We start from the raw sequence: 21,025 nt of genomic DNA, 5'->3' as shown, positions 1-21,025 counted from the left end.
TATATATATATATATATATATATATATATAAATTCACATCCTGAACTACTGCATTCCCAGACCTTGCTAGAAAATCTCATGCGAATATACATCAATGACGTTTACATTTAATGACGTCATATGCAATTCACCATTTGACGTAAAGGAAAAAGTCATCACCAACAACACATCTCTTCATACACAAAACAGATTCAAAATTCCATTAAATAATAGATAGCCTTCCTAGTCGAAATATTTATATACAGAAAACTTAGGTTTTTTTCATTAAATTTAAATAAATTCTAATTAGCTTGATTTTCTCTCTTTTATTGCGAAAAGTATTTTTTATACTTTAAATAATTGTATCTTTGAATGTGATATGTTGTTACCCTACGATGTTGGCGATAGACGTGACAGTTCGGAAAGGGGTAAGTTAGTTTATTATGCTGAATATAAAGTTGGAAATCGGTCTTTCGTAATGATAATGGCTGAATTAAAATACAATGGAAGGTAATCATATCTGAAGGAAAACTAGGGAGTGATAATATGAAGATACCTATTAGGTTATGTCATGAGACATCTTGCACTTAGGTAATAGGTATTCCCTTTGCCTGTACTTGCATCTAGGCAAAGGTGTCAACTGGAACTGAAGAAGGATTTGCAAATATGAATAGGTTCCAGGGCATAATTTCAAGAGTGTTAAGAACATGTAGTCAACAGGCTTCTGGGGTTTACTTGCTAGCCCTTTAATTACCAATATGCCTTAGATTAGGTGAAATCTGCAGTCATCTGTTAAGCAATGTGCTCTTTTAGGGTTTATTTACTGTATGATTATGATAAAGAGCCTCTAACTGATTTAGGGAGAAGCAACTATGCTGATTCCAATCATGAAAAACTTAAGTAAGCTGTGCTGAAGGACTGCAAGCCTTGGGATTACTGGATCAGCAGTAACACTTTGTAACAAAGTGACAAGATGGCTTATGATCACACCCATATCACCTAACCTCTCTGCATCATATTACCATAAACTCTCTACATCACATCACAAATATACCCACAAAAGTGGCCACTCTAAACTGAATACCAATAAATACTCCTGGAAATCAAATATGAAATAGAATTTCTTTCTTATGAAATGAGTGAATATCTTATGAAAAAGTAAAACGACCAAGGAACAAGTATTATTGACTTCGATTTAGCCAAGGAGAAATAACATACTTTTAGTGAAAGTATATTACAAAGACTGATAGTGCAACACTGCCTTGTGCTGACATCTCATGCTAGGCACCACTTGGTTGCTTTTGATTAGAACAAAACCCACTTGCTACTGATGCCTTATACATAAATACCCTTGTTCCATATGCCTCCTTTGCCTCCAAAGAAGAGAATATATTTTCATTGTGACATTTTTTTGTGGATCTCCCTCTTCAGCACAGTCCAACGAAATCCAAGACAGTTGCAGTAGGATTGATGGAATACACCTGTAATATTGTACGAGACCCACTCGACAAGTAAAATTTTGTTTTTATAAGCAGTTTGTTGCTTTTTAACTCTCTCTCTCTCTCTCTCTCTCTCTCTCTCTCTCTCTCTCTCTCTCTCTCTCTCTCTATTCATGATTTTTTGTGATCTCCATCCCAGTAATGCAACACCATACTTCTGTTGTGTAGCTGTAAGTACTGCACAACCTGGCCCAACAGAGTTCTAATATGATTTTCTGTAGTTGAATGGGTCTCCAGCAGTATTGTAGGTGTATTTTGCTGATTCCACTCCAGTCTTCATGGATTTTATTGGATTTTGTTAGTTAGGGAGACTGATTCAATGTGGTACTATTGTACTTGTTTATTAGATTTTCATCTCTACAGATCTCAACCCATCCATAATATAACTTTAGTTTTCACTAAGTGATAATAAGACAAATTGTTAGCTTGTTTGATGATTTGTTCAACTTCACCACATATATAGACAAAAAAATGTCAACACCAGACAATGTAGCACTTCTTAATAGCCAGGTAATATGCACTATGTTAGGAATTTGCTCTCACTTGAATTTTTGTTAGTTCTCCCTTGGGTAAATTGAGTCCTATATTACTTTATTCTTTACTTTTCTTATAAGATTTTTTCATGTCATAAGAGAGAATCTTTTTCACATTTGATTTTTGGTGGTATTCACAGTTCAGAGAGACTCGCCAATTATTTGATGGCTAATTCATAAAACAACAGCCCTCCTACCAATATAATTTCCTCCTTTCCTAAAGTCTATTCAAATCTTCACCCTTGCCTTGACCAAGCAATGATCAGACATCCCACAAGCTGCCCCTCTTTCCACATCCAGTAATGCCAACTTTCTGTTATCCCTACTCACCCATTTATACTTATATATGCTCCTCTTTAAACCATTTGGTACTCCATTCCCTACAATAAAACCTCAGTTGCCACATTAGCTACTCTTTCATTTAAATCCCCTGCATCAACACTGCTGCACTCTCTTCCCAAAATGCTTCTCTCACTTCCCTAGTTCTCATGTTTCCAGTTGCACAAGCATTATTGATCATGCACTTCTCATAATCCACTAAGATTTTTGCCCACGTCAATCTGGGGCTCACTTCCTTACACTCACACATTTCTGCAACCCCTCCTTCAGCAGCATTGCTGCCCCTTCCTTAGCTTTTGCCTTCACAATAACCCCTGACTTTACCCCTATACCATTCACAGACCACTCATTTCACTCATTGGGAGAACGTCTACATATCTCTCCCTTCTTTCCATTTGGATTACTTCCACACACATTCAGACACCCCAGCTTTCACCATTAATGATAAAGAGCATTTCTCACTTAGCTCCTTTTGTTTCAACTTTTAGAAATTGGAATACAAGTGAGGGAGGGTTTCCAGCCTTCTGCCTGCATCCCCTTTAGTCATCTTTATGTCTATGATAAACATTTAATACTTGGAAAGTATTTTTTCCCTGTCCCCATATATGTACATATAAGATGCACACATTTTATTCACGCTCATTCAATAGATTCAACACAATTGTAACACATAAACTAAATGCCTTCAGAACAGTAAGTGGTATCAGATTTTGATTAGAAGAAGAATCCCTGAGCATCCTGTACAATTCATCTGCTCCTCTCTAAACAATTGCTCTCCTACTTGGTCTTCCATATTCTCAAAAGCAAATAATGCAAAGCTGTAAACCCCACAGGAGAGAATACTCAGAACAGTCATTAGCTGCCTAGCAACTGCAAACTCACAACACTTTCATAATGAAAATAGATACTTCCAGTACAGACCCACCTGAACATGCTTGGCACCTAGTTCTGTGCAAGAGCACTGGACCCTGCCCACCCAAACCACTCTCTGATTAATCACCAACACCCAGGTAGAAATAAAAGCTTACCCCTGCCTCACTGTATGGTAACCACCTCTCACAAACTCCCTACTGTCAACAGATATACAATGGCAAAACACATACATACTGAAATGACCCAACAAGCAGTAAATAACTGACCCCCTAACTCAGTCTTAAACTCCAACCCACCAGACATGCACCCACCAGAAAGCACACTCCTCAGACAAACATGAGTCACACTTTCCTGCTTACATTCTGGACACCACCCATCACTATAGGACAATAAACACAGTTTCACCATATCCTATATCCTTCATATCTGTGAAGCAGGTGCCATAAAGAAAACGTTGAGCATTTACTACTTAACTGGCCTGCATTCTCCACACATGGATGCTTACACAAGATCACAACACTTTATAACTTTGGTCCCAAGCAATTGATGTGGACAGCTTCCTGATAACCCAGTGAGTGCTATGCAACTGACCTTACAACTCAGTCTTAAGCCCCAACCTTCCAGACATACACCCATCAGAAACCACACTCCACAGACAGAAATGAGTCACACTCTTCTTCTTATGCTCTGGAAATCACCCATCGTTACAGCATTACAAACACCATTTCATCATGTCCCATGACCCTTCATGCCCACCTTGCAACTGCCATAAAGAAGACAACAAGCACTTACTTTTTAGTTGCCCTGCACTTTTTGCACATAGATGCACACACATAACAAAACTTTATGACCTGTGGTCCAAACCATTTGAGTGCTGCAGGATGCTCAAAAGAACAGAAGGTAAGTTGTATGTGTATAAGTCTGTTACCTTTTTCTTAGTTCCCATTGTTATGGGGTGGATTAAATGCAAACATTCTGACAACTTATTCACATGTATCCTCTACTTATACATAAAGATAAGTTATACAAAATTTTCACTTTCTGCATCATATCAAAATTATTCACCTCCAGTCAACTTTCATTCATCATATTCATGCTTTCTGCATGGTAATTCATGTACAGTATTGGTATTTGCATATAGTGCCAAAGGGGGAAGAACTCAACTCGACCAGTTGTTGACTGGTTGGTAAGGATATTCAGTGTATGTATGTTTCATGGTGAAGTGCCTGAGGATTGGCGGAATGCATGCATTGTACAAAGGCAAAGGGGATAAAGATGAGTGTTCAAATTACAGAGGTATAAGTTTGTTGAGTATTCCTGGGAAATTATTTTTTTATTTTTTTTTTTATTATACTTTGTCGCTGTCTCCCGCATTTGCGAGGTAGCGCAAGGAAACAGACGAAAGAAATGGCCCAACCCCCCCCCCATACACATGTATATACATACGTCCACACACGCAAATATACATACCTACACAGCTTTCCATGGTTTACCCCAGACGCTTCACATGCCTTGATTCAATCCACTGACAGCACGTCAACCCCGGTATACCACATCGCTCCAATTCACTCTATTCCTTGCCCTCCTTTCACCCTCCTGAGGGTAAAGGCATGTACAGAGCATCAGATTGGGGAAGAGCAGTGTGGTTTCAGAAGTGGTAGGGGATGTGTGGATCAGGTGTTTGTTTTGAAGAATGTATAGTAAGAAATACTTAGAAAAACAAATGGATTTGTATGTAGCATTTATGGATCTGGTGGAGGCATATGATAGAGTTGATAGAGATGCTCTGTGGAAGGTATTAAGAGTATATGGTGTGGGAGGTAAGTTGTTAGAAGCAGTGAAAAGTTTTTACTGGGGATGTAAGGCATGTGTACAAGTAGGAAGAGAGAAAAGTGATTGGTTCCCAGTGAATGTAGGTTTGCGGCAGGGGTGCATAATATCTCCATGGTTGTTTACTTTGTTTATGGATGGGGTTGTTAGAGAGGTGAATGCAAGAGTTTTGGAGAGAGGGGCAAGTATACAGTCTGTTGGGGATGATAGGGCTTGGGAAGTGAGTCAGTTGTTGTTCACTGATACAGAGCTGGTGGCTGATTCGGGTGAGAAACTGCAGAAGCTGGTGACTGAGTTTGGTGCAGTGTGTGAAAGAAGAAAGCCAAGAGTGAATGTGAATAAGAGCAAGGTTCATTAGGGTTGAGGGACAAGTCAGTTAGGAGGTAAGTTTGAATGGAGTAAAACTGGAGGAAGTGAAGTGTTTTAGATATCTGGGAGTGGATTTGGCAGCGAATGGAACCGTGGAAGTTGAAGTGAGTCACAGGGTGAGGGAGGGGGCGAAGGTTCTGGGAGCATTGAAGAATGTGTGGAAGGCGAAAACGTTATCTAGGAGAGCAAAAATGGGTATGTTTGAAGGAATAGTGGTTCCGACAATCTTATATAGTTGCAAGGCGTGGGCTAAAGATCAGGTTGTGCGGAGGAGGGTGAATGTGTTGGAAATGAAATGTTCGAGGACAGTATGTGGTGTGAGGTGGTTTGATCGAGCAAGTAATGAAAGGGTAAGAGAGATGTTTGGTAATAAAAAGAGTGTGGTTGAGAGAGCAGAAGAGTGTGTATTGAAATGGCTTGGTCACATGGAGAGAATGAGTGAGGAAAGATTGACAAAGAGGATATATGTGTCAGAGGTGGATGGAACGAGGAGAAGTGGGAGACCAAATTGGAGGTGGAAGGATGGAGTGAAAAAGATTTTGAGCTGTCGAGGCCTGATCATACAGGAGGGTTAAAGGCGTGCAAGGAATAGAGTGAATTGGAACGGTGTTGTATATCGGGGTCGATGTGCTGTCAGTGGATTGAACCAGGGCATGTGAAGCATCTGGGGCCTGGATGTGGAAAAGGAGCTTTGGTTTTGGTGCATTACACATCACAGCTAGAGACAGAGTGCGAACGAATGTGACCTTTGTTGTCTTTTCCTAGCGCTACCTTGCACGTGTGTGGGGGAAGGGGGGTGCCATTTCATGTGTGGCAGGATGGTGACGGGAATGGATGAAGGCAGCAAGTATGAGTATGTACATGTGTATATATGTATATGTCTGTGTATGTACATGTTGAAATGTATAGATATATATATATATATATATATATATATATGTGCATGTTAGGGCGTGTATGTATGTGGGTGTGTTGGGCCACTCTTTCATCTGTTTCCTTGTGCTGCCTCTCTAACGCAGGAGACAGTGACTAAGTATAATAGATTTTTTTTTTTTTTTTTATACTTTGTCGCTGTCTCCCGCGTTTGCGAGGTAGCGCAAGGAAACAGACGAAAGAAATGGCCCAACCCCCCCCACACACATGCATATACACACGTCCACCCACGCAAATACACATATAATAGATAAATAAATAAATACTATATATTCCCTATGGTCAAAAATGAAATTGACATAAAAGTAAATAGCCACTTTTGATATATGATTTCTTTTTAGAGTTATGTAACTTTATTCTGTGAACTTTTGGAGACTTTGTAGGATCTCTTTTGTTTAGAAACCTGTAATCCCATGTTTTTTGGTGAGGTAAATGCCTCTCATCCTTTGCTAACCATTCTAAATTAGTAATGGCCTATATGCCAATTTGGGCCAACCTCCTGCCAGTCAGCTGTATCCATTTGGTGATGGCATCATCATCCTGCTGGGTGACAAGCTGATTATGCTGGTTGCCTCATATTTTCTTGGATCCCTAGAGCCTTCCTTTGCTTTCTGGCATCTCCTCCCTTTCATGGATGAATATCCTCTTCCAGTACATTAAAGATGTGGTGCATATGTATGTTGAATTTTCTAAAAGTATTTTGTACTGTTATTATTCTATTATCTATTTTGATTGATAAAATTTTCTATAGAGGATTGACATTCCTCTCCCCTTCCCCTTCTACATTTCTTTGAAACTTGCAAGGATTTTTCCATTCTGTTTTTAGGTTTTAGTGCATAGGCTCCTTACAGGGAGAATACACAGAGGCCTGGACTGGAATGATTTCATCTCAGAATAATGACATTGATTCAGGCCTTATTGTTGTACCAGAGGTGAACTTCAGTCAGTCTAGCTTCCACTGGGTGGCTCTGCCTGATTGACTTTGACTGGCATTTCAGTAGACAAGAGGTTTCCAAAGCTTAGTCCTGGGGCATATGGTTTTATCCATTTTGTGGTGACTGTTTCTCTAACAGGGTTAGGAGCTTGTGGATGTTGATCACCCCCAAGTCACAATGGATTGGTTTGAATCATGTGGTCCACAAACATGGTAAACCCATACCTCGTTCATTGCTGCACTATGTAGCATTTGGGGACCAGGGCCCAAGTGGGCATGAGAAAACACACCCTCTTGTATGGCCAAGCTTTTCATAGAAGTAAGTGCTTGTATAGAAGAGCTTTCTTTCCGTGGCACCTATGGTTGGGTTTATCTACCTTTCATGAATTGCTTTTTGTCTGAGATAGTGTCATTTTCTCAACGTGTGATTATGGAATATTATCATGGAATTTAGTCCCAGATGTCATGCAGAAATTTGGCTAGCTTAAGTTTTTTAACATTGGTTCACCATAGGGATATTCTTTCTCTTCTGAGGTTTCACTCTCTCCTTTAACTGCTAATTTTCATGTGGCCCATAGTCACCATACCCAGAGCTTCTGGTGTACCATAAGGTTCTTGTTTACCAAGACTCTCTCATTCCTGAGTCATCATTTAGGGATACAAGAGATATCTGTTATCTATCATTGTTTCTGAAAAGTCCCTGTGCCATAGCTAACATACTAAAGGTGAACTGTTCGACCTTTTAGGTGATGGTGGGTCAATCCAAACTTTTCCTAGTGCTACCTCGCATACGCGCGGGGGGAGGGGGGTGCCATTTCATGTGTGGTGGGGTGGCAACGGGAATGGATGAAGGCGGCAAGTATGACTATGTGCATGTGTATATATGTAAATGTCAATGTATGTATTGGAAAGGATCACAATTTTGCGCGTGATCAAGTATATTTCTATGTGTCCATGGGGAAAATGAATCACGATAAGTTCCCAAGTGCACTTTCGTGTAATAATCACACATCATCAGGGGAGACACAAGAGAGAAATATAACAGTCAGTTATATACAACAAAGAGACGTAGCTAGGATGCCATTTGCTAATTTTCATGTGGCCCATAGTCACCATACCCAGAGCTTCTGGTGCACTATAAGGTTCTTGTTTACCAAGACTTTCCCATTTCCTGAGTCATCATTTAGGGATACAAGAGATATCTGTTAGCCATCATTGTTTCTGGAAAGTCCCTGTGCCATAGCTAACATACCAAAAGTGAACGGGTTGATCTCTTTGGTGATGATGGGTCAATCCAAACTTTATGGTGCACCATAAGGTTCTTGTTTACCAAGACTTTCTCATTTCCTGAGTCATCATTTAGGGATACAAGAGATATCGGTCAGCCATCATTGTTTCTGAAAAGTCCCTGTGCCATAGCTAACATATCAAAAGTGAATTGGTTGATCTTTTTGGTGATGATGGGTCAATCCAAACTTTATCCCCCCCCAATCAGGATTTTGTGACTATTGCCAATGAAGTGATATCCATCAGCACTCTTACATGACAGTGCATGATAGGATCATGGCCTTTATTGAAGCACAAGTTGCGTTCATTTAGTATCCTTGAGTCATTTTTGGAGGATGTAAGGATAAACTAATAAACTACTGTTCCTATAGTACCATGTTATGACCAGCTTACTGATGATATGTCAGAGTACTTGAGGAAGGGGTTTATCATAGTGTTTTAGTTACTCTTAGTTTTGGTTCCATATCCATGAACAGTATGTCATGTACATGGGAAGGACAGATAACAGGAAACCTGTTAGTGCTTGACGAGGTTATCTGCTGAGTATTTATGAAATGGAAATTTCTTAGCAGATGTTTCTTGCCAGTTTTACAAATGGCTTCATTGGGACAGGGACACTAAAAAAGAAATAGGATTGATTATGACATCATATCATTGCAGTATTTGTGTAGCCAATATTTGAAGGTATTTATAGTTTTTTGCACTTCCTTCATCTTGTGGTAGTGTTCTCCAAACTTCTTCCACTCTGCAACTGAAAACTTTTGTCTATGTTGCTATTACATCACCTTCCTTAAATCATGATACCATTATTTCTAGTCAATGAAGATATGTCTAATGTGAGAAAAATCTCTAGATGTCAAAATTATTTAGTATTATGAACATCTGTTAATTATCTGTGTAGTCAGTACTATATGAAGGGAATAAGTTTAGATCTCTGGGTCTTTCCTCCGTCGGTGTATTTTTGAGTGATGGTATTAGTTTTAGTGTTCTTTTTTAATTGATTTTAGTGTTTCTTCTTATTTGAACTGGTTTGATGAACAGAATTGAACATAATCCAAGGGCATTATAAAGACTGAGTATTGTATCATTTGTTTTACAGTTTATATGTCTTGTAAAGGTGTTACTGGACACTGACTGCTGGTTGTTACTCCAAGAGAGAAAATCATCTTTGACGAGGCTGTTTCATCATTGAATGAAAAGGAGAACAGTTTCATTGAAGAATTTCTTGCTCCAAGGAATCCATCATTTTCATGCACCTGATTGGCACATAGACTTGAAGCTACATGAGCCCCATGGAAAGGGTCTTAGGGTTGCAGAATGATTGTTTTTCATAACTATACAAGGAAGAGCTCCACCCTAAAGGCTGAATATAGACATACCTGTAGTATATTTTGTTTAAACCTGTGGGGTTTTTTTTTTTAGGCTATGCTGGAGACTTGGTTGTAATCTAACAAGTCTCAGTGTGCATCTCCCTGCAATGGGGGAAAAAAAGTTGCCCTATTAATGTCAAAGTTTTATCAGTCTCTGAGAATCTCACATTTTTTTTCAAGTGGAGTTCACTCACTCTTGTGGAATATGGGTATATAATCAACATCACAAAGTCAGTATTTCAAAAGCCAGGGGTATTGTGTAGGTGCTTTAGTTTGTTTTCTTTTGTGAAGCTGTTTCATATACATAGGGGTTTTATTTACCGTGTTATGTAGTATTACTCACACATTTGTGGTGGTTCTTCATTCCACCTCTTGATTAACCAAGAGGAGGAACAGAAGTCATCTATCTTATCAATTCTCCAGGCATCATCATCTTTCTGTCTATCTGTCTATATCTTGTACACCTGTTCCCTTCTGGAACTCCCTCAAGGAGTTGGCCATGACAATAGTCTCCATAACTAGTGAACTCCAGTGCCACTTCTTATCCTTTAGTGACTCACCCTTAACAGGCCAATGGCCGAGGGCAAGTTTAGTGTAGTGTTTGTAGAGGCTCCTGCCTAATGTTCCCACTGAATACTTCTACCTAATGCTCCTGCCCACTTTACCTGCCTACTACTTCTACCTAATGTTTCTACCTGAAGCAGATGTCCAGATAGATGAATATTACAGAAACATTCATGATACTGTACAGACTGCTAATTCACCAGTATATGTTCTGGAAAGTGGAAAAATACTTGGTACTTGGAAAATTAGCATATCATTTTGATGGTAAAAACATCTTATTTAATGCTGTGATTTTGCTCATCTGTCTCAGCTTTACAGTTATTGTTGTGGCTACAGTTCTCATGAGCTGTCTGCATGTGGCACTGCCAACAAGGCTTAAACCCAGGGCATGTGTCTGCTGCTACTTCCCAAAGTTATTGCACAAGGGGTTCCCAATGTACAATTGTCCAACCTACAAACACTTGTATGCATGAACAAGCTCATAAAACATTATTTAATTTCTTGTCCAACATACAATCAATTACTTTTACTTACAAACCACTGAACTGTATCTTTTTTTTATTAAGTATTGCTTAATATGATTTTCTGCTCACTATATTTACCTTAGAATACACTGTACCTAATATAGTTATTACAGCCAGGTAAAGGTATTTCCTCTAATTTTGTGCATTTTTTTTTATATATTCTGACGTGAATTGTACGACTTACAAACTGTTTAGGACCCTAACCTGTTCATAACTCAGGGACCTCCTGTATGATGATCAGCCACTCGAGGATTAACTTGTATGGTACCTCCATCCCTTAAACAGGTAAGGTGTGGAATTGTCCTCTTTCTCTAATCTTTCCATCCTCCTATAACCTCTCTGTCCTTAAGTCAGGTTTACAAACACCTGCAGGGCCCTGATGAATTTCTACTTTATCTCTCATTTTATTTTCACCCAAGATGGCCTTTGATTAGGGCATGCTTTTCCCATGCCTTGTTGGTTGCTTTAGAAATCTTAAGGGTATATGAATATTCTTGTTTGATCTATTACATTTTCATCTTTAACATTAAACATTCATCTCAATGCCATTTTCTGGGTCAGGCTTCATTCTCAACCAAAAACCAATATCACTAACTATAAGAAGCACATTTACCTCATCGTTCTTTTCATGAAAAATATTTATCATGAAAGCTTCAAATGTTTCTTGTTTTAGAGAGGTGTTTGGATTACTGGAATTGGGTTGTTCTTGAATATGCTGGCACACTTTTTGAGCACTGGCTTTTTCCACAATATTCCTTGTTAAGCATGTGAGAGAAACTGACCATGGAGATAAAGGTAAGTTTTGAAGAAGAATTTTTTTTCCTGTTTTTTGTTTTCTGTTTGGCAAATGTGTCATGTTACTAGTACCGTTTTCCATGCTACTTTCCTCTCTCTTTTGAAAAACTTTTCTCTTAACTGACCAAGCAATATGCTACTGAATCAGTGGTTAGTAAAGGGTGAGAGGCTTTAACCTCACCAGAAGATAAGGGATTGGAGGTTTCTAATCTCCAGGGATCTTTGAGTCCCAAATTTCATAGGCCACTCCTCTAGAAGGAAAAAAGAATTTCTATAGAACTCATCTTTTTGATGTACATTAGTAGACTGATTGTGTTTTACTCTTGTTGAAAATTTATCATTCTTTTCTTTCAGAACTCTAACCCATAGTAAGGAACTGACACATTATCATCATGAATGAGTACTCTTTTGAGAATTCATATTTTTGTCTGATGGTCAATTTTTGAAAGGTTATGTATTCAGTCATATAAAGAATAAACAAATCAGTAAATGTTATTAGCATTATTAACTATGGAACAAGAAACTTCTAATAATTTAGAAGATTCTAATGTTAAAAGAGAGATGCCTGAGGAAGAACAGAGAGAGAAAGTAAACCTCTTACCCACAAACCCAGAAGTCAGAAAAAGGGCTATAATGGAAGTGAAACAGTGTACTGAGCCTGAAATATTAGAACCATGTTTGATTAATCATAACTCAGACAGTAAGGGAGACTGTGATTCTGTGAACAAGGACAAGTGGATGGGAAAGCAGAAGATGGAGCAAGTGATGGGATCATCATCAGATGAGGAGGCATCAGGCACCCCAGAAGTGAGTACAGTATATTTTTATGATAAATTTTTTTTTTTTGTATTTTTCTTCCAGTTTGACCTATTTCTGAATTTTAACATCTTTATGCTAGCTTTCAAAATGTAACTGAGTAAGTTCTTTTGAGCAATAAGAGATAATAATTTAAAAGTTAAGACATTCTTTTGCATAGTGTAGATATTTTACTATGCTGGTTCATCATGTTCATGTATCCTTTAACTTATTACTGACAGCTGTGATATATGTCAACATGAATGATTTGTTTTCCTATTTCCCAACTGTTTTCGTATCAGCTGTGGATTCATATTCTTTGAGGTGAAATTTTAATCAACCCACTATTTTCTGAAGGCTGCTTACATTCCAACCAGTGGCATACTAAGTTGGTTTGGAATTTATGTGATGAAAGAGAAGCTTGTTGTAAAGAAAACTAACCACCTTTTCGTGTACATAGTACTTTTTTGCAGTTTTTGAAGTTTTTTCTAAGACTAAGGGGACATGTGAGTCTTTCTAGCTAGAAAAGGTGGTCTGTCTATCTGTTTATATCTCTGATGCCTGCTCCCTCAAGGAAATCCCTTCAAGGGGATGTCCACAGCAAAAGTCTCCACTTATTTTCCTTACATCCCTCCCCAACATGCACCATTCCATGTGATCTTCCCCCATCTCTCTCCTCACAGTACTCTCTTACTCTATTTTCCCATGTCACAGGTGATCATCTTAGACCAACCCCTTTTAATTGTGCTGTTGTACACTGTCCTTGTAAACTCCTTGTCTTGCATTCTTCCCACATACCCAAACCACCTTAAAGTATTATGTTTCACTCACTCTCAATTCATTCTCTTTGCATTCCCTGCCATACCTGATCTCTCATTTACCTCATTACTTTCTTCATTCAGTCTAATCATACCACAAGCTCCTCTCAAATATTTCATTTCTATAGCCTGGATTCTTCCATGTTTCAGCTGCATAGGTCAGGGTCAGGAGGATTATGTTCTCTCTTAATCTTTTCTTCACTTCCATACTTAAACCTCTTCCCTTCATTATTATGTTAAGGAACCCAATGAATCTTCTATTATGCCCTGTTCTCTCCCTTATCTCTCCTTCCATATCACCAAACTTACCCAAGACAGCTCCCAAACACTTAAATTCTGTGATGTCTTTCAGTCTTCCTCCTCCCATTGTATAATAGTTTAGTATACTTTCTTCTCTCATTCTTTAGGGCTATGCAAAATCTATACTTTCACTCAGTTTCCTTTCAGATACCATTACTTTACCTTTACCTACCTTTACCATTACTTGACCTTCAATCACCTATGCTTACACATCATGAAACGCACAACCCTTTCGCAACTCCCAGAACAAACATGCAATGATAACAATGAAGGAACAGTCAGGATGATACATGAGACCGTAAAGTGCTCACCTATTAGAGGTGGTAAAGTACTGATTAGAGGATATTTCAATTATGAAGAGACAGACTGGGGGAATTTGAATTCTTATGTTGATAGGGAGTGGAGACACAAGTTTTTAGAGAATACACAGGAAAATTCCCTATGCCAACATGTCATTGAGCACATTTAGATGAGAGGGACTGATACATCATCATTTCAAGGTCATAACTTCACACAATGGATAATGAGAATACCATATATCTTGCACCATTTAGAAGTGATCATGTGTTATTAAAGTTTGAATATGTGGTAAATGAGGACATCAGATGAGCAGAGGTGAAACATAATTGTGTAAACTACACAAACCTCAACAGTATCTCTGGTATTGTAGACCGGGAAATGGTCTCAGCAGCTGGGAACCAAACCTCAGCAGTATCTTTGGTAACAGAGTGGGAAATGGAATCAGCAGTGGGAACCAGGGCTTTATGGTGAAAGGTTCTGTGAAATTTGCATTGGAAGAGAAACATGGATACCTTAGGCCTTAAATGGAGAGGGAATGGTAAGAAAGAGGAAAGTATGGTTTAATTGGAGATGTCAAAAAGCAAAGGAGCTTTGAGATGTGCAGTGGCAAAGATATAGACAGTACTCCAGCCAGCCAGCATTTGTAAGGTGCAAGAGTGCATAAAATGAGTGTACCAAGATAAGAAAAGGGACAAAAACTTCGAGAAAAATGTTGTGGATAAGACAAGAGAAAATCCAAAACTTTTCCATGAATTATTTGGAGTCAGTTGTATATGAGCATTTGCCAACTCACTAGATGCAAATGATTACAAACACTTGAAACATATCTATGCATACAAGTTATGCCTCATGTTCTTATAGGGTATAAGGTCTCTAGTCGAAATACAATAGTCTGAAAACATTCATGATTTGAATGCTGACATATTTGAAATTCCCACCAAAAAATGAATGAGTTTCTTAAGGTTGCCATTCCATTTTCTGTGTGATTTAGCCCATACTGCCTAATCATCACTTTACCTAGAATTTACTCAGTTAATTCAGTAGTTGTTCATACCATTTTTAGTTGTGTTGATTCATTCAATTCAGTAAAGGTTCATACCCTTTTTTGTTGTGTCATTTTGGTTGCCCTTACTCTACCATTAAAACGACATCCAACAAGTTTTCAGTTGATAGTGCTGATTGTTGGGGTACAAAGAGGAAGCATGTTATGCTTAACATTTTGCTAAAACTTGATGGTCTACAGAAAATATAACGGCAAGCTGGTTTATTACCCAGTGGAGTGTGACGGTGTTAGTAACAATGGACATATATCATTTATTGAAGCAATGTTATAGTAACAGGAGATTTGCATGGATCTGGAGATCACACTAGGTGGTCAGTACATGAGACTCATAAAAGTTTCATTACCTACCCAGAAACAGCATGTGGTTACCACATCCAAGAGAAAATAATTAAGGTAGATACCAAACATAATGAAGCAATTGCCTCTACAAGAAATGTTTAAGAATGCTTCAAAGTGGTGTACATGTTCAGAAACTGTAGTTCCAGCACCTCCATCAACTCCATTACTAGTACATGATGTTACCAAGCCAGTGATAGGCTTTGACAAGTCTCCTAATGCATAATTAGCAGCTACTCTGATGTAGTGATGAAATGCAAGACCTTTCACTTACCTCTCCTGATGTCGTAGGCTTAATTGTAAATAATGCCATTCCCAGCACTTCATCTTCTCTGCACTTGGCAAACTCTTCTCTAGTCCACATTACACTTGCTAGAGTTAGTGACATGGAAAATGTTTGGATAAGTTCAGTGTTTTAGATTTTTTATTTAGTGTATATTTGAAATTTCATGTACATATAACATTTACAAACATCACATACACAGAAAACCTAAAGTTACAAATGCTTAGACCCCAATGTGGGCTCTCCAGAAAGATCAGTATGTGTGATCTATAAAAGATCTATTCATGGAACACTGCTTAGTCCTGAGGGGTCTGGAGAGGGACTCTACTTGTACACGACATATATCTTTAAGGAAAAAAATCATGTCACCATTTCTGGCCATAGCAAAATAGCATCAGGAACAGACACACAGTGGTCTCACATCCACACCCAGGCTGTTGAATTTAATGTAAGGAAACTAAAGCCTCACATCCACAGTCAAATCCTACAAGCTATTCTATGGTTTCCTCTTACTGCTTCTTATGATGTGACCCAGCCCATTGTTAGTGTGTCATCTTCTGTTTACTGCAGTAATACAATGCGTGCCTCTTACTTACTTAAATGTTCAGGCAACAGAATTTCTTTCACTCCATCCTTCCATCATGTTGGTCTCCCTCTACCCCTAGTTCTTTGCTTCTGACATGTATATCATCTCAGTCAGTCACGTTCAGCTCACTGCCACCCCTTTCTTTGAACTCAGAAAATGAATTTCCATTGACACCAGAATATTGTTGTTAGTAAATTGACCATAACTGTATGCTCTACATAAATATGTAAAGGTGATCTTTTAATGATAGAATAATCAGACACTAAAAGTCAGCTTGATTCTAGTGATGTATTAGTGCTATGCATTCAGAGACATAATGGGGTAATATACTAATCAATACTTCTGTTCTGTATATAGAAGACACCAAAGAGAAGGAAGAAAAGGTCAGAAAGTAAGGATTTAGTCTCACAAGATAAACAGAAGAAAATGCAACAGATTCATGATGTATTGTCTTCCACGCCACTAGATTTAGAAGCACTACGGAAACTCGCTATTGAAGATGGGGGTCTAGTGAAAGGTAGGAAATATGAAACAGATTTTAGGTCTTTTACAGATGGTATTTATATCATGAAATCTATATTTCAAAGCTTTACCAAATGTGTCCACTTATCAGATAATTGTATTTAGTTAAACCACATTATTACTCTTCTGTATATGTCTCCTGGTGCTACCTCACTGATGCGAGGGGCAGCGATTGGATGTCAGGGAAAAAAAGAAAGTGTACACGTTATCTGTTTCCTTTCCTTTATGCACTTATGATGTTTCCTTTAGGGTGGGGTGGCGTGGATAATGGATGAGGGCAAGCAAGTATGAATATGTGCATGTGTATATATGTATATGTATGTATGTATAATGATTTATCCCTGGTATAGGAAAGAAAGAATACTTCCCTCGCATTCCCCACATATTGTAGAAGGCGACTAATGGGGATGGGAGTGGGGAGCTAGAAACCTTCCCCTCCTTGTATTTTAACATTCTGAAAGGGGAAACAGGAGTCATGCGGGGAGTGCTCATCCTCCTCAAAGGCTCAGATTGGGGTGTCTAAATGTGTGTGGATGTAACCAAGATGAGAAAAAAGGAGAGACAGTTAGTATGTTTAAGTAAAGGAACCTGGATGTTTTGACTCTGAGTGAAACAAAGCTCAAGGGTAAAGGGGTTTGGGAATGTCTTGGGAGTAAAGTCAGAAGTTTGTGAGAGGACAAGAGCAAAGGAAGGAAACCCTAGATTGATATGGGTAGAACTGAAAGTGGATGGAAAGATATGGGTGATTATTGGTGCCTATGCACCTGTTCATGAAAGAAAGATAATCAGAGGCAAGTTTTTTGGGAGCAGCTGAGTGAGTGTGTTAGCAGCTTTGATGCATGAGACCGGGTTATAGTGATGGGTGATTTGGATGCAAAGGTGAGTAATTTGGCAGTTGAATGTATAACTTGTGCACATGGGGTGTTCCGTGTTGTAAATGGAAATGGTGAAGAGCTTGTAGATTTATGTGCTGAAAAAGGACTGGTGATTGGGAATACCTGGTTTAAAAAGAGAGATGTACATAAGCATACGTATGTAAGTAGGAGAGATGGCCAGAGAGCGTTATTGGATTACTTGTTAATTGATAGGCACGTGAAAGAGAGACTTTTGGATGTTAAAGTGCTGAGAGAGGCAACTGGAGGGATGTCTGATCATTATCTTGTGGAGGCAAAGGTGAAGATATGTAGAGGTTTTCAGAAAAGTAGAAAGAATGTTGGGGTGAAGAGAGTAGTGAGAGTAAGTGAGCTTGGAAAGGAGACTTGTGTGAGGAAGTACCAGGAGAGATTGAGCGCAGAATGAAAAAAGGTGAGAGCAAATGACGTAAGGGGAGTGGGGAATGAATGGGATGTATTTAGGGAAGCAGTGATGGCTTGTGCAAAAGATGCTTGTGGCATGAGAAAGATGGGAGGTGGGAAGATTAGAAAGGGTAGTGAGTGGTGGGATGAGGAAGTAAGATTGTTAGTTAAAGAGAAGAGAGAGGCATTTGGATGATTTTTACAGGGAAATAGTGCAAATGACTGGGAGATGTATAAAAGAAAGTGGCAAGAGGTCAAGAGAAAGATGCAAGTGGTGAAAAAGAGGGCAGATGAGAGTTGGGGTGAGAGAGTTTCATTAAATTCTGGGGAGGATAAAAAGATGTTTTGGAAGGAGGTAAATAAAGTGCGTAAGACAAGAAAACAAATGGGAACATTGGTGAAAGGGGCAAATGGGGTGGTAATAACAAGTAGTGGTGAAGTGAGAGGGAGATAGAGTGAGTATTTTGAAGGATTGTTGAATGTCTTTGATGATAGTGTGGCAGATGTGGAGTGTTTTGGTCAAGGTGATGTGCAAAGTGAGAAGGTCAGGGAGAATGATTTGATAAACAGAGAAGAGGTGGTTAAAGCTTTATGGAAGATGAAAGCCGGCAAGATGGCAGGTTTGGATGGTATTGCTGTGGAATTTTTTGAAAAAGGGGGTGACTGTGTTGTTGACTGGTTGGTGAGGATATTCATAGTATGTAAGATTCATGGTGAAGTGCCTGAGGATTGGTGGAATGCATGCATAGTGCCATTGTACAGAGGCAAAGGGGATAAAGGTGATTGTTCAAATTACAGAGGTATAAGTTTATTGAGTATTCCTGGGAAATTATATGGAAGGGTATTGATTGCAATGGTAAAGGCATGTACAGAGCATCAGATTGGGGAAAATAAGTGTGATTTCAGAAGTGGTAGAGGATGTATGGATCAGGTGTTTGCTTTGAAGAATGTCTGCGAGAAATGCTTAGAAAACAGATGGATTTGTATGTAGCATTTATGGATCTGGAGAAGGCATATGATAGAGTTGATAGAGATGCTCTGTGGAAGGTATTAACAGGTAGCGTTAAGAACAGAGGACTGAGCCTTTGAGGGAAATCCTCACTTGGTCCCCTTCTCTGTTCCTCCTTCTGGAAAATTAAAAATGAGAGGGGAGGATTTCCAGCCCCCTGCTCCCTCCCCTTGTAGTCGCCTTCTATGACACGCAGGGAATATGTGGGAAGTATTCTTTTTACCCTATCCCCAGAGATTATATATATATATATTATATATATTATATATATATATCCCTGGGGATAGGGGATTAAGAATACTTCCCACGTATTCCCTGCGTGTCATAGAAGGCGACTAAAAGGGGAGGGAGCGGGGGGCTGGAAATCCTCCCCTCTCGTTTTTTTTTTTTTTAATTTTCCAAAAGAAGGAACAGAGAATTGGGCCAGGTGAGGGTATTCCCTCAAAGGCCCAGTCCTCTGTTCTTAATGCTACCTCGCTAACGCGGGAAATGGTGAATAGTTTAAAAGAAAAGAAAGGCATGTGTACGTGTAGGAAGAGAGGAAAGTGATTGGTTCTCAGTGAATGTAGGTTTGCGGCAGGGGTGTGTGATGTCTCCATGGTTGTTTAATTTGTTTATGGATGGGGTTGTTAGGGAGGTAAATGCAAGAGTCTTGGAAAGAGGGGCAAGTATGAAGTCTGTTGGGGATGAGAGAGCTTGGGAAGTGAGTCAGTTGTTGTTCGCTGATGATACAGCGCTGGTGGCGGATTCATGTGAGAAACTGCAGAAGCTGGTGACGGAGTTTGGTAAAGTGTGTGGAAGAAGAAAGTTAAGAGTAAATGTGAATAAGAGCAAGGTTATTAGGTACAGTAGGGTTGAGGGTCAAGTCAATTGGGAGGTGAGTTTGAATGGAGAAAAACTGGAGGAAGTGAAGTGTTTTAGATATCTGGGAGTGGATCTGTCAGCGGATGGAACCATGGAAGCGGAAGTGGATCATAGGGTGGGGGAGGGGGCAAAAATTTTGGGAGCCTTGAAAAATGTGTGGAAGTCGAGAACATTATCCCGGAAAGCAAAAATGGGTATGTTTGAAGGAATAGTGGTTCCAACAATGTTGTATGGTTGCGAGGCGTGGGCTATGGATAGAGTTGTGCGTAGGAGGATGGATGTGCTGGAAATGAGATGTTTGAGGACAATGTGTGGTATGAGGTGGTTTGATCGAGTAAGTAACGTAAGGGTAAGAGAGATGTGTGGAAATAAAAAGAGCGTGGTTGAGAGAGCAGAAGAGGGTGTTTTGAAGTGGTTTGGGCACATGGAGAGAATGAGTGAGGAAAGATTGACCAAGAGGATATATGTGTCGGAGGTGGAGGGAACAAGGAGAAGAGGGAGACCAAATTGGAGGTGGAAAGATGGAGTGAAAAGGATTTTGTGTGATCGGGGCCTGAACATGCAGGAGGGTGAAAGGAGGGCAAGGAATAGAGTGAATTGGAGCGATGTGGTATACAGGGGTTGACGTGCTGTCAGTGGATTGAATCAAGGCATGTGAAGCGTCCGGGGTAAACCATGGAAAGCTGTGTAGGTATGTATATTTGCGTGTGTGGACATATGTATGTACATGTGTATGGGGGGGTTGGGCCATTTCTTTCGTCTGTTTCCTTGCGCTACCTCGCAAACGCGGGAGACAGCGACGAGGTATAAAAAAAAAAAAAAAAAAAATATATATATATATATATATATATATATATATAATATATATATATATATATATAATATATATATATATATTATATATATATATATATATATATATATATATATATATATATATATATATATATATATATATATATTATATTATCCCTGGGGATAGGGGAGAAAGAATACTTCCCACGTATTCCCTGCGTGTCGTAGAA

General features: G+C 39.1%; 1 protein-coding gene across 1 annotated transcript in view; it reads left to right on the top strand.

The window, feature by feature from the left end:
- Positions 1-346: 346 nt before the first annotated feature.
- LOC139750289 (TBC1 domain family member 20) overlaps positions 347-21,025 on the top strand; it is a 64,576-nt gene continuing 43,897 nt past the window's right edge. The window contains exons 1-3 of the mRNA XM_071664896.1: positions 347-407; positions 12,184-12,636; positions 16,668-16,827. Of these exons, the coding sequence (XP_071520997.1) occupies positions 12,319-12,636; positions 16,668-16,827 (478 nt within the window). The 5' untranslated portion in view covers positions 347-407; positions 12,184-12,318. The remainder of the gene's footprint in view (positions 408-12,183; positions 12,637-16,667; positions 16,828-21,025) is intronic.

Source organism: Panulirus ornatus, chromosome 9, assembly GCF_036320965.1.
Source record: "Panulirus ornatus isolate Po-2019 chromosome 9, ASM3632096v1, whole genome shotgun sequence".
NCBI classification, from domain to species: domain Eukaryota; kingdom Metazoa; phylum Arthropoda; class Malacostraca; order Decapoda; family Palinuridae; genus Panulirus; species Panulirus ornatus.
This window is presented reverse-complemented; position numbering and strand designations above follow the sequence as displayed.